The 13,516-nt window shown below is 40.4% G+C and overlaps 2 protein-coding genes across 5 annotated transcripts in view; both read left to right on the top strand.

The window, feature by feature from the left end:
• LOC107666914 (helicase SRCAP-like) overlaps positions 1–8,430 on the top strand; it is a 29,058-nt gene extending 20,628 nt beyond the window's left edge. For all 3 annotated transcript variants that reach the window (XM_016458427.1, XM_016458426.1, XM_016458428.1), the window contains 9 exons: positions 421–731; positions 835–1,037; positions 1,176–1,345; positions 1,462–1,658; positions 1,769–1,883; positions 1,988–2,107; positions 2,223–2,402; positions 2,545–2,628; positions 2,716–8,430. In XM_016458427.1, the coding sequence (XP_016313913.1) occupies positions 421–731; positions 835–1,037; positions 1,176–1,345; positions 1,462–1,658; positions 1,769–1,883; positions 1,988–2,107; positions 2,223–2,402; positions 2,545–2,628; positions 2,716–6,828 (5,493 nt within the window). In that variant the 3' untranslated portion in view covers positions 6,829–8,430. The remainder of the gene's footprint in view (positions 1–420; positions 732–834; positions 1,038–1,175; positions 1,346–1,461; positions 1,659–1,768; positions 1,884–1,987; positions 2,108–2,222; positions 2,403–2,544; positions 2,629–2,715) is intronic.
• Positions 8,431–8,974: 544 nt separating this feature from the next.
• ttll6 (tubulin tyrosine ligase-like family, member 6) overlaps positions 8,975–13,516 on the top strand; it is a 9,090-nt gene continuing 4,548 nt past the window's right edge. Inside the window, exons 1-8 of one of the 2 annotated variants that reach the window (XM_016458461.1) lie at positions 8,975–9,163; positions 9,795–9,961; positions 10,702–10,860; positions 11,886–11,923; positions 12,051–12,169; positions 12,271–12,401; positions 12,505–12,661; positions 12,751–12,894. In XM_016458461.1, coding sequence (XP_016313947.1) covers positions 10,703–10,860; positions 11,886–11,923; positions 12,051–12,169; positions 12,271–12,401; positions 12,505–12,661; positions 12,751–12,894 — 747 coding nt within the window. In that variant the 5' untranslated portion in view covers positions 8,975–9,163; positions 9,795–9,961; position 10,702. Of the gene's footprint in view, positions 9,164–9,794; positions 9,962–10,701; positions 10,861–11,882; positions 11,924–12,050; positions 12,170–12,270; positions 12,402–12,504; positions 12,662–12,750; positions 12,895–13,516 lie in introns of those variants that run through there. The other variant, XM_016458462.1, reaches the window with a different exon arrangement.

Below are 13,516 nucleotides of genomic sequence, written 5' to 3'. Positions count from 1 at the left end.
GTGTTTGGCTTAGTGTTATGTTAGAATCATTATTATACTCATACCTTTTGTTCTTTTAATATTTTTAATTGCTTTTAGCTTTATTTTTTTGTTTTCATTGTAAGTCGCTTTGGATAAAAGCGTCTGCTAAATGACTAAAAGTAAAAGTAATTCTTAAACTCAAAATGATGCATAACACTGTTTCCACTTTAAATCTCAGTTTAGTCTTCTGACAACCCACATCAGAGGGTGTAACACTTTGCAAATATAGATGCCTCTTAACGCAAGCATCAGTAACTACTTCATAATGCATTTAGGTCAGAGGAAATTGCATATTTGCACAGTACTTTAACCCTTATTTTTGGTATATAACTTTTGTGATCTATTAGTTGTTTGTCTGTATTTGTCCCATTCACGTATTTGTTACTTTGGTTTTGACAGTCAAGGCTTGCAAACTGCCGAAAGGCTCAGCGAGACAACCGAATCTCTCAAATCATGCGCATCAACAATCTGCACTGCAGTGCTAACCCTGTGTATGGCCATGAGGTGCTGGACTTTCTAACCTTCCTCCCAGGCCCTTGTCCATCTCCACCACGTCCTGTTATAAACAACTGGAGTTACTCAGGTTATAGCTCCTGCCTCACTGCTCAGTCACACCATACCAGTAGCTTCCTGGAAAAGAGCCAAGTCCTGAAGGAAGCCATCCACCACTCAGAGGAGAGGCTTCAACTTCTCTCTGAGATCATAGAAAGGTAAAGCTCTCAAACTTGCACTAAACTTGAATTTAGAATTAAATATAAAAATTGCAGCTGAAAATAATAGTGCCACACTTAAATGCGTGCCCTCATTCCACAGGTTCACTTTTGTCATTCCTCCAGTGGAAGCAAAGCCTATCACCATGCACACTTGCCACCCACCTCCCTCCCTCAGACACCAGCAAGGCCATATCTCCTCTGTTCTATCTTCCCATCTCTCTCCACTTACTCAAACGCTCCATCGCATCCAGTGTAACACGAGGACACATTTCCCTGACTTGAGGCTTATTCAGTATGATTGCGGTAAGTGCAGTGTGCATTTAAGGATTTCATTCTTATTAGATTTACCATGTTTATACATAATAAACATTTGTGTAGTGCCAAAAAATATAAAATCATAAATAGAAGAGACCATTTAATTGGCTGTTTATCTGTTTGCAGGTAAGCTGCAGACACTCCACCTCCTGCTTAGAAAATTGAAGGCAGAAGGGCACAGAGTCCTCATTTTCACTCAGATGACACGTATGCTGGATATACTTGAGCAGTTCCTCAACTACCATGGGCACATTTACCTACGGTTGGATGGAAGTACACGTGTAGAACAGAGACAGGTAACTCTAGTACTCTAGACACACCAGTACTCTAATAGTGTATTTGTGATTTTCATATAAAAATATGTTTTTGTCTCTCATATGTGACATTATTGGAATGATTGTCTACCTTTCAGGCTCTGATGGAGCGCTTCAATGCAGACCGTCGCATATTCTGCTTCATCCTGTCCACCCGCAGTGGAGGTGTAGGTGTTAATCTGACTGGGGCAGATACAGTGGTGTTCTATGACAGTGATTGGAATCCAACCATGGATGCCCAAGCTCAGGACCGGTGCCACAGAATTGGACAGACAAGAGATGTTCACATCTATAGGTAACGGAAAAACTGAACACTTTTTTACATTTAGTAAATTTATTTTTTAAATAAATGCTTAACAATATACAGATAATGGAAGCACATTGACATTGAAAATATTTCTTTAGGCTAATCAGTGAACGCACAGTTGAAGAAAATATTTTGAAAAAAGCCAGTCAAAAGAGGATGTTGGGAGATATGGCAATTGAAGGTGGAAACTTTACCACTACCTTTTTCAAGCAGGTATGGCTTCATTTGAATTTTTTTTTTTTTTTTTTTTCATTGTGAAATCCTAGCCTGGATTAAATTTTGGAAGGATTGATTCCCCAATTGTCTCGTTCCCACAGCAAACTATCAGGGAGTTGTTTGATGTGTCAGAGGGAGAGAGGAAAGAGGCTGAATTGAGTGTGCCTCAGTCAGATGATGATGAGTCTGTAAATAAACAACAAACTACTATTTTGGAACAGGTAATTTTGAATATATACCTTTTATTGTATTGCATATATCCATTTGTTTGCAAGAAATTTGTTTAATTTGTTACAAACCACTGAAAATTTGATTTCAATGTGTTCCTAATACTAGGCCCTGTGTCGTGCTGAGGATGAAGAGGATATAGTGGCTGCATCTCAAGCCAAGGCTGAGCAGGTGGCTGAGCTTGCAGAGTTTAATGAAAACATCCCTCTGGATGATGGTGACAGCAGAGACCAGGAAGAGGAGGAGCTCTCCAAGGCTGAGCAGGAAATCGCTGCCCTAGTTGAACAGGTAGCCATGATAGTTATGCCTTTTCTTTATAGAGTGTTTAAGTAGAATGTGATTTTTCAGTTGATGCATCACTTTAATAACCTTTTTTTAAATCATAATCTACCATTTTTCACTCCATTTCAATTATCCCTGTTCTTAACAGCTCACGCCCATAGAGCGATACGCCATGAATTTCCTTGAGGCTTCCCTTGAAGATATTTGCAAAGAGGAGCTGAAACAGGCAGAGGTAACCATTAAACCAGTAGCCAACCTTTCATTACTTTCTGGTAGAATAAACTTTTAGCACTTATACCCACACCGTTTCTTATGACAGGAGCAGGTTGAGGCTGCAAGGAAAGGGTTGGATCAGGCAAAGGAAGAAGGTTTGAAACTGCATCAGTCATCTGACAGTGATGAAGAGGATTCCATACCTCCCAGTACTGAGGAACCTACTCCATCCCGTTGCCCTCGCAAACACAAAGAGAAAGGTGCACCTTCTACAAGGGTTAGTGGCAGACTCCGAGGGACACCTGCTGACGATATATCCCTAACCCAGCCATCCCCAGAGAGAGGCAGGCGGGGAGCATGGATGAACTCTGAATGCAATATGAGCCAAACCCTTGAGTCAAAACAAAAGTCGCCCCTACACAGAGAAGTGCCCGAGAAGCTTTGCAGTGGTCAGAGAGGGCGAGGGACAACCAAAGAATCTGTGTCCCTTACATCTTCAGAAAACCAGCCAGTTCAAACCAACCAGCAGCTCTCCGATTCAACAGCTTTGTCCCCTACTATGCGGGGTTCAGACCCAAAAATTAGATGTGTGCCATCCCCCCACCAGCAGCCCATCTCCCCATCAAGCTCTGTGCCTTCAGCTGCTGCATCTCCTGCAATAGACAAAAACTCTAGTGGCCATCAGTCCTCCTCCTCTACTGCATGCAGAGAGGACAGTGAAGAGCAGGGGGGAGAGGCACTGTCTGAAACTGTACAGTGTAGCAGGAGAGATAGGAGAACCTCTGCGTCATCAGACTCCATTTGTTCTCCTGAGCATCACTCTGAACAGGATGGTCAGCTGCCCCTTTCTCCTACTCTGGCATCACCTAACTCTCGCTCACCACGAAAGCGGCAGTCGGCTGAAAGGGAAATCCTCAAGGGTCTTCCAGAAGATTCTCCATCAGCCAAGGTCCTTCGAAAGCTTCCAGGTCGTCTGGTCACAGTGGTGGAAGAGAAAGAGCCCAAGCGGAGACGGAGGGGCTTGAGTGGAAGTGGAGGAGCACACACTGAGGGGTCATCAGAGGAAACTGAACAGGCTGAGCCAGTTCCAGACCCAGCCTCTCAATCATCTGATGTAGGAAGTCAAATTCATAAAGACTCTTCTCCCAAATCAGTGCCCACATCCTTAGCTTCTTCACCACCACCACAAGAGCAGGATCAGGCCTCCTCTCCATTACAGATTAGTCCAGGTAGAGGACACCACCCTTGTTCCCCAGCACACCATTCACCAGATATGCCTGTCCTACGGAACTTACCAGTACGCCGAAGGCTTGAGACAGAGTCTCGAATGGCTGCACAGTTAGGAGAGCAATTTGTAGGACGAGGTAGAGGGGTGGATCGGAGATCTGTTTTCTCACCAAAGAAACCAGAAACAAATTCAGACAAGGATAGGGCTGCTCCAAGTGACTCTATGGCAATGAAGCGCAAGAGGGGCAGGCCACCTAAAACACCCCCACAGGCACTAGAGCTGCGAGAAGAGAAGACACCAGTAACCCACAAAACCAGTCCTGAGCGGAGTCCCTCTCACTCACCAAAAAGGAAAAGGGGTCGTCCCCGTAAAGATTCCACCACAACTACAAGCTCATCCCCATCTTCTCCTTCTACATGTGCTCCTTCCTCCCAGGAGCCTAATTTGTCAAGGTCCAATGTTATGCCTGTGACTTTGCCTGCTGTCAGTAATACTTCACCAATAAGCTCTCCACTCAACCCCACTTCACCCTCAAATGCTGCTGAAGTATCTTCTAAACTAGATTCTGAAACAAATAAAAAAACTACATCTGATTTACTGTCTTCTATGCATAGAGACTCTCAAAATATGTCATCGTCTACATCAGAACTTGGTGTAGACTCATATGGTGAAACTCTAAACCCCATAATTGCATGCATTGACTCTGACACCAGTACATTTGAAACTTCACCACACAACACTTCACCAGCAACAATCTCTCAGACATGTACAGCTTCTTCCCCTACACTACATCCTCCAAGTCCTCTCAGAGAGCCTCCCACTTGTACTGTCTCCATCCACGAAGAGGAACTTGCCCATACACTTGTACTTTTTGAGACCAGTGAAATCACAGCATCTTCAGAGCCTTCAAATGTCTCCGCGACTGCTGTAGAAACCAAGGAAGTTTCACTCACAGTTAATCAGCAAAAAGATAATTTGCAGTCCTCAAATACATTGACTCAAGTCACTTCACAGCCCTTACACAGAACCAGTACAACTGAAGACTCTCCACAAACCTCTGTAGAACACATGTGCAGTATAGCTGTATCTCTTACTCCCACTCATCAGTCATCCACCCAACCTTCTCCTTCACCTTCTTTGACTTCTGGGATTAAGCCAGAATCATCTTCATTTAAATCGGAGGCACAAGAACCTACTGTTACACTGACTGTGTCAACAGTTCAACAATCCACACCCAAGTCTGATCAAACTTCTGTTCCTCCCTCACAACCTCAAACTACAGACATCAAAGCAGCAACAGATTCAGCACTTGAATCTCACAAAATGTCTTCAACGTCTTCACAATCTCCATCCATCACTAATCAGATAACAACTAATTCTTTGTCCACATCCAATTATACAGATGCAGATTCTTCTCAGTCCAAAAACATGCCAGTGGAGACCATGGCTGATAATCATGAAGGCCAACATTCACCCAAGGAGGAGGTTGTAACTGAGGAAGAGGTTGTGACTAGGGAGACAGAGAAAATGGAAATAGACAGTGTTGCTGAGGATGATGCAGGAGAAAAAGACGGCATCTTATCTCAGCTAAAAAGAAGGAAATTGGTTAGATTGCCAAAGGAACAGACACCCGGTGCCTCAGGAGTTGCCTCATCAAATTCAGATATCGAGTCCCATGATGACTCTAAGATTGATGGACCTGATAAGCCATCAGAAGAGGAGTCAAGAAAGTATAAAGAGACCAGAACTTCTGCCAAAAAACGAAGCATCAGTAGGCAAAGCAGCCAGATGTCAGTCCGTTCCTCTTCCCCATCTTCTGTATCCTCCTGTGGAACAAGATCATCCCAGTCCAAAAAGGCTGGAGAGAGTAGGAGGCCAGCTAAAAGGAAACAGGAAGATATAAAGTCTGAAAAAGAAAAAAATGAAGAGTCTGACAAAAAGCACCAGTCCAACTCTTCCTCCTCATCTTCAGACTCTGAGGACTTTAATAGCATAAAAAGATGTTTGACAAGATCGGCTCAAAAGAAGTTGGAGAAAGGTGGCGTGATTGCTAAAAATGAAGAGAGCAGTAAAAGACAACAGGGGAGTTCAGACAAGAAGGGTAAAACCACCAATACCACAGAAGGGGAGTCCAGTGGTGAAACGTGTTCAAGAGGAACCCGGAAATCTGCAGGCCCACAACCCAATACTTTAGCCTCCCCTGAACCTGAGGTACTGGGCAAACGCTGCTCAGCCCTTAATGCTGCTGCCAAGCTCTTGGCAATGAGGGGAAGAGGACCAGACACACCCAGCCCCAGAAGTAAGACTGCTGCACAACAAAGCAAACCGCTGTCCTCTGAAAAAAGCAGTAAACCCAAGGGTAAAACAGGACAGGACTCTCCCACGATGTCTAACAGGAAAGCAGGTAGTGGCAGGCAAACCCCCAATCAGTCAAATGAATCACCACAGTCCTCTTCTTCTGCTCGATCCACTCGGCAGCGACCGGGCAGCCTTGTTCCCCCCTTGGAAACAGAAAGGGTTAAAAAAGAAGAAAAGAAAAAGACATCTGATCAGAAGGAAGAAGGTGAAGATGAAAATAGAGAGACTAGGTCTTCAGGAGGCCATAGTGCCTGCAGTAGTATAAGTAGTGAAAGAGGAGCAGGCAGCAGTAGAAGTCGGAGTAGCAGCAGCAGCAACAGCAGCCAGCGCACCCACAGTTTGAGCTCGCAGAGTACAGAGCCCACCCGCTCTCGTTCCAGGGCAGCATCCTCTGGTAGTGATACAGAGAGAGGCAAAAGTATTTGGCATAAGAGTGATGGAGGCAGAGGCAGGGAGAGCAGGAAAGAGAAGAGGTCCCAGAAGCAGGACAAACTTGAACTGAGTGCTGGATCCAGCGACGGGACCCCGAACAGGGTTCTCAGGAGTGTAGCTGCAATAGCAGCTGCTCAGGCACGTACTCCAGCTAGCAACACACGTTCTTCATCCACCCAAAACCGGCACTCCAAGACGTGATGGGTACAGAGAAATTATCTTTAGGTTTAAACAAGGAGTTAGACAATAACTATTTTTTGGGAGGAAAGTGGGTCAATTTCATTTAAAGGCCATGGTTTAGCTGTATGAGACAAGACGGGGAAAAAAGAGATCTGTTGCACATTGTGATTAGGTCTGACCTCACCTTTGCCCTCTCAGCTATCTTAAGTCAAGCCATTTATAATGTGGAAAGGGTCTATAGATTCAGGACAATGATGAAGATTTGGTCACCTATTTAAAAATATGTCCTAATAATTTGAGTCAAAACCTGGATAATGTTTTACCCTACCACAAAGACTTTGGAGCTTCAAAGTAGCTGGGCAAGAGGCAAGATGTATTATTTGTTCACACTATGTACTGTAATCATAAAGACTGGAAGTACAATGTGAAGTATGTGTTAAAAGATTGGTCGCATAGATTGTACACTTTTTACAAAGTTTACGAGTGCTGCAAACGGTATTGATGAGGAAGAAATTCATTAATGCTACATTGAAATTATTAAGTGGGGATTGTACAATTGTAAAGTTTTTAGACTGTTGCATTCTGGAACATTTGTCAGCTGTTTTGACTATTTTTTGTTTCAAGTCAGTTGATAAATTATGAAAATATCTTCTTTATCTTCCAGGGTATGAAGAAGAGGGCAGGTCTAAAAATAAATAAAAAATGTGATTTTTTTTTTCTTTTTGTTTTCTCCTTCTTCCTCTGCACTATGCTGGAGTTACTATTTGCTTAGATCACCTGTCCTGTGTAATGTTTCAGTCCATTACTTTAAAATTCTGCTGCTGCCTGCTTTTCCCCATTTGCACATCTGAAATGTCCCAGACATTGGAGGATTGCATTGTTGTTTAGGATTTTTTTTTTTTCTTCAGAACATCTACTTGTCAGTACATCTTTACTGTTACCTTACTGCATTTTGTAAGCTCTAAAGTAAGTGTATCTCTTGAGCTTGTGATGAATCTTGAAATTTGCTTGTCATTTTGCTTTATAGCAGTACAGAAATGGGAGACAACATCTTGCTATTTTTCTTATCTCTATCCCAAAGTGTTAGTCATTATGATCATCTTTACACATTAAATTGTATTCTCAAACACAGAATCTAAATGAGTTTGATAAAATGAGAGTGCCTGTTGATCCATACAAGGATCCATGTTAACGTATAGAAGTTTGGTCATCTGTAGTGCTTTATGTGTAATAAGCTCTTCCACCCTTCTTTGTAACAACACAATTTCTGTTTATGTGCAACCAAAACTGAAATCAGTTCTCCAGTGAAATGTGCTACTGTCTGCTATTTTTATTTCTGGAGTATTGGTCCTGTTTATGAATGGACCAATGCTGGGCCAGTAGGAAACACCTGAAAGAGCTTCTTAAGATAAATATCTTATACAAGTGAGTTGTAAGATAGCTTTCTTTGCCCTTTTTGGACAGAAAGATGTGTGGGGGGTATTTAGTAGAATATGGTGATGGTCTTACTTTTATTTGTCTCTATTCTAATTTGTTACATTCCTTATGTTCCCTTGTAATTCCACATTGTTTTACTTGAAAGATTGAAACAAAAATGTAAGTTGAATAAAAAGACCAAAAATACACTCTCCTTTGTTGATGTCATCGTACTTATTAAAATGGTAAATTACTTGAAGCACGAAGTTCTTGATCTTTGTGTGTGTGTGGTAACAGTTCATCCGATGTCAACAAGACTCGAACAGGATTGATGATCCAAAAAAAAAAAAGATTGGCATTGCCAGAGTGAGAACCAATCGGAGATCAAGTATTTGCAAGCGTGAAGTGAGATTGGACGGCTCTGTGTTCCCCTGACCTCGCGCTCTCATTTCGTTTTCAGAGCTCTCCAGTAGCCCCTCACTGCAGAACGCAAGATCCAGGGGGCGTGGTTGGATCCACATCTAGGTTTAGGGGTGGAGATGGGTGGGTTTAGGAATCTAGGTGCAGGCGGGTAGGTTTAGGTATATGTAAGGTGGGAGGAGTTGGATCTGGATGTGTTCTGCAGCGAACACTTGGCAACATTTGTAAGCATGAAAAAAAAAACATGAGCCATGAAAATCCGTGATCCTGCCCCCGCTGAAACCGCTGCATTTTGACAAGGACAGCAACAGGTGTGTACATTAATTCTACTGGACACATTGAGTTTATTCGCTGGGTTTATTTAATTAAGAATATTAGCCTGCTAGCTGGCTAACCTGCTTTTGAAACGCGTTCTGTTGCCATGGAAATTGTACAGTGAAAGTCGTGCACTGACTAGCAACGCAAGGGAATCAAGTGCGCCATTATTTTGGTTTAGCCTGGCTTGCAACATTGCAAACAGGTAGTTCAAAACTATTTATGTGTTATGATTAGTTAGTTATTCAAAGAATAAAACATGTCCTAAAATACCGTTAGATTGTTTTAAAGTGCCTTAAGACACTATAGTGTTACTTCAGTGTCACAGGATATTTCAGGGTGGACTGGGAAAAAAAAGTGTTTATTTGCTTTCTGCTTCTTGTAATGTTACAACATTAGTTATTCATCTGATAATTTACATTTTTGATTTATCTATTTTGTTTTTAATGATTGAGGAATTTGATATATTTAAGAAACGTTCATAATTATGCAGAGTTTCAACGGATGTCCTTATTATATTAACTTATCTTATTTCATCTTACTGTATTGTGCAGATCAGAGTGTAGTGTGTAGTGTAACCAACAACTTCTTTATATATATGCTTGTTTGTTCCACGAACCAACCACTTTTCTCATCACGTTTGACAAGTAGGGATTGTCTTTCTTCTCTGATTCTTGCTCACCTCCTGGCCTTCATTTTCATGTTCATGTATCAGGTTTAGGTCTCCTGTGTTTCTAATAGGTCACTTGATCTTGAGGTTTCAGCATGTCAGCTTGTAAGTATATCCAAGTTGGGCCACCCATCACAGAAGAGGCGAATTTGTTCCTTTTTGTCAGGTATTACGTGCCAGTACCCAGACGACAGCTCGCAGTGGGGAGGATGAAAGCCACTTCCACTGGACAGATAAAGCTAATCGGTGTGGACAGGAGAATTTTCCATCTTAGAGGGTTGTGATCTGACTGGCAGCACTGCTGCCCTCCTTCTGAAGAGATCACGGGTTACAGTAAGTTTTGAATCAGTTATAAAATGTTTACATTTTATTGGATAAATTGATGGTTTTAAATGTTAGATTTGATCAGTGCTGTCAAAAAGTCATTTTGTGTTTTTCTTGTAAAATTTAATGGATCACGGTGAGATGGTTCTACTTGAAAATGTGTTTATTATTTATTTTTCCTTCTAGCTGAACAAATGTTACCTACCTAATAAGATCGCAAAGCCATTTCATTTGAGCTCAGGGCCAAGAGGTCAGGGTCAGGATGATCTAGTTCACTAGATCAGAATACAGTTACATGATGTCTCAGAAGTCTTACTCTCGTTCCCTCATCTAACTGACACTGAGTTGGACCTCAGTGATGTCACTGTGCAAGATGTGTGCCTATTCTTTTTAAATATCAAGTCAAGTCTATATCAATGGTGTCAAATTATTTAACCCATTGACATGGTTAATTGCTTAAAATATGAGTTTGTTGAAGTATGAAGTGACAGCCTCAATCATGTTGTTGACAGGTGTGGGGTACTCATCTATGGAGAGAAATGGGGACAAATATGATTCTAAGCCTTAGCATTTTGCCCTTTACATGCGCACACTACAGATAGGCTTGATTAAGTTTCACATTGGAGATGTGACATCACGTAGAGATGTTAGGTCTTTCAGCTCATAAGTTCTTAAACAGGTGTTTCACTAAATCTAGAAGTTTCTCAGGCTTCGCTCAGTCTTCATCAAACTTTTATGTTTGTTTTCAGAATGGAGACACCAGCGGAGCACTCAGTGAGTGAAATGTGGAGGTGTGAGCCTGATCCAGGGGTGGAGGGAGAAGGCTGGGGAAGTGACACTCATGCAGAGCCCTGTAACACACCAATCCCTCTGCCTGCAGCGAACAAGAAGAAAAAGAGAAAGAAGAAGTAAGCCATTTCTGTTATGGTGTTCATATACACTGCCGTTCAAATGTTTGTGATTGGTCAAATTTTGAAAATATTTTTGAAATAAGTCTCTTATGCTTACCAAGGTTGCATTTATTTGATCAAAAATACAGTAAGAAACAGTAATAGTGTGGAATATTATTACAGTTTAAAATAATTGTTTTCTGTTTCAATATATTTAAAAATTAGTTCCTATAAAGGCAAAGCTGAATTTTCAGCAACCATTTCTTCAGTCACATGATCCTTCAGAAATTATTCTAATATGCTGATTTGGTATTCAAGAAGCATTTCTTATTATTATCAATGTTGAAAACATTTATATTATTATTTAAAAAAAAACTGTGATACATTTTTTCAGGACTTTTTGATGAATAGAAAGTAAAAAAAAAACTGAATTTAATTTATATGAAATTGAAATCTTTTAATAATTCATTGTAAATGTCTTTATTGTCACTTTTGATCCATTTAATGCAATCTTGATGAATAAAAGTATTAATTTCTTAAAAAAAAAAAAAGTACTAACCTGAAACTTTTGAACAGTAGTGTACATAAAATATTTCTGTAACAAGTCACAATACGTCACAAGTCACAACATTAGTTAATGCAATAAGTATCATGAACTAACAATGAACATGAACAGCATTTATTAATTTAAGTTAATGTTCATTCCAACATGCATTTTTAACATTTCAAGTTGTATAAAGTAGCATTGGCAAAAGTATAATGACCACGACCCGGAATAAAGGAATTAATCAATCAATAATGTATAATGAACAAACATGAATTAACAATGAACAGTAGCAGTTTAATAAATTAATTTACATTAATAAATACAGTAAAAATGTTGATCATCGTTTAGATGAAGTAAGTTGAATTAGAAGGTACGGGACCTTTTAACAAAATTGTTGTTGTTAAACAAAAACTGTTGTGTAGTGGATAACGAGAGCTTTTCAACTCCCAAACAATGCACAGGTCTGTCTCTTTGTCCTCTTCCTCTTTTTCAGATGACTGTGGATAAATCTCACCAACTGCAAATATGAGAGTGGTAAGTTTTGCTCTGTGATTTTAACTCCAAACATTTTTGTATATAGTCTCAAAATTACCTGTAATATTAAAGCTTTGACACAACATTTGTGTTTATGCAATGGCATGTTTTTTTTATTTTTTTTAAGTGCGTCGGGCTGCTCGCAGATATGGGCTACGAGAGGCTGCAGAAGGAGAAGACTGGACCCTGTTTTGGACCGACTGCTCTGTCTCACTAGACAGGGTCATGGATATGAAACGTTACCAGGTGTTTGCTGCCAAACATCATTTGTCTCTTATTTAGTGTCCTGTTCAGTTTCACTCGTTCCCCCCCTTGGTTTACAAAATGCCTAAATTTCCCCTTCACAGAAAATCAACCATTTTTCTGGCATGAATGAAATCTGCAGGAAGGACTTGCTTGCACGCAATATGAACCGTATGCTGAAACTCTTCCCGAAGGAGTACAACATCTTTCCTCGCACATGGTGCCTCCCCGCAGAGTGAGTCGTTTCGAGTTCAATCATACAATCAAATCTTTTAATAAGCATAAAAAGAACGTTTTAATCTTTATGCCTTTTCCCCCACTCTCTCAATGTCCTTCAGTTATAGTGACTTCCAAGCCTACACCAGAGCCAAAAAGCACAAAACGTATATCTGCAAGCCAGACTCCGGTTGCCAAGGTCGTGGTATCTATCTTACCAAGTCCAACAAAGATATTCGGCCGGGAGAACACATGATTTGCCAGGTGTACATATCCAAGGTAACTCAATCTAATATCCAATTAGATTAAAAATAATTTAAAAAATAGATAGAATTATTATTTTTTTTTATTAATCTTTGTTTCTGCAGCCATTCATCATTGATGGGTTCAAGTTTGACCTGCGCATTTATGTATTAGTGACCAGCTGTGACCCCTTCCGTATCTTCATGTACAATGAGGGACTAGCCCGTTTCTGTACCACTCAATATACTGAGCCCACTGGCAACAATTTGGTGAGGGGCTCTAAAAACAGTAAATATACAAACTTGCAACAGTTGCATTTTAGTAGTAGTTAGGGATGTAACGATTCACTCAACTCACGATTCGATTCGATTCACGATTTTGATTTCACGATTCGATTCACGATTATTATTATTTTTTTACAAAATGAGATTTAAGACAAATTATAAATTAAATGTGTCCTTTTATTATTGCTTGGACAAAATGCTGCACATGCTCTTTGTGAATTGAAATATAACACTATAATAATATACTAATATAGCACTTGCATATTACTGCTCTTTTGTTGGTTTTGATTGCTTCTATTGTCCTCATTTGTAAGTCGCTTTGGACAAAAGCGTCTGCTAAATGACAAAATTTTAATATAATGTAAATGTAAATAACAAACTACATGATCGTCACATATTTTAATTGATTTTCAACCGGCTCGCGGTTAATCGTTACATCCCTAGTAGTAATTGATATTTCTTAAAAGACAAAATTAATCTACAAAAATCGCTTGTATTGAAATATTGACTTAAAGGGTTAGTTCACCCAAAAATGAAAAGTAGCCCATAAATTACTCACCCTCAAGTCATCCTAGGTGTATATGACTTTCTTCTTTCAGACGAATCC

The sequence above is a fragment of the Sinocyclocheilus anshuiensis genome, unplaced genomic scaffold, assembly GCF_001515605.1.
Source record: "Sinocyclocheilus anshuiensis isolate Anshui unplaced genomic scaffold, SAMN03320099.WGS_v1.1 scaffold1160, whole genome shotgun sequence".
NCBI classification, from domain to species: domain Eukaryota; kingdom Metazoa; phylum Chordata; class Actinopteri; order Cypriniformes; family Cyprinidae; genus Sinocyclocheilus; species Sinocyclocheilus anshuiensis.
Note: the sequence above shows the minus strand (reverse complement) of the source record. Positions and strands in the feature narration are given on the sequence as shown.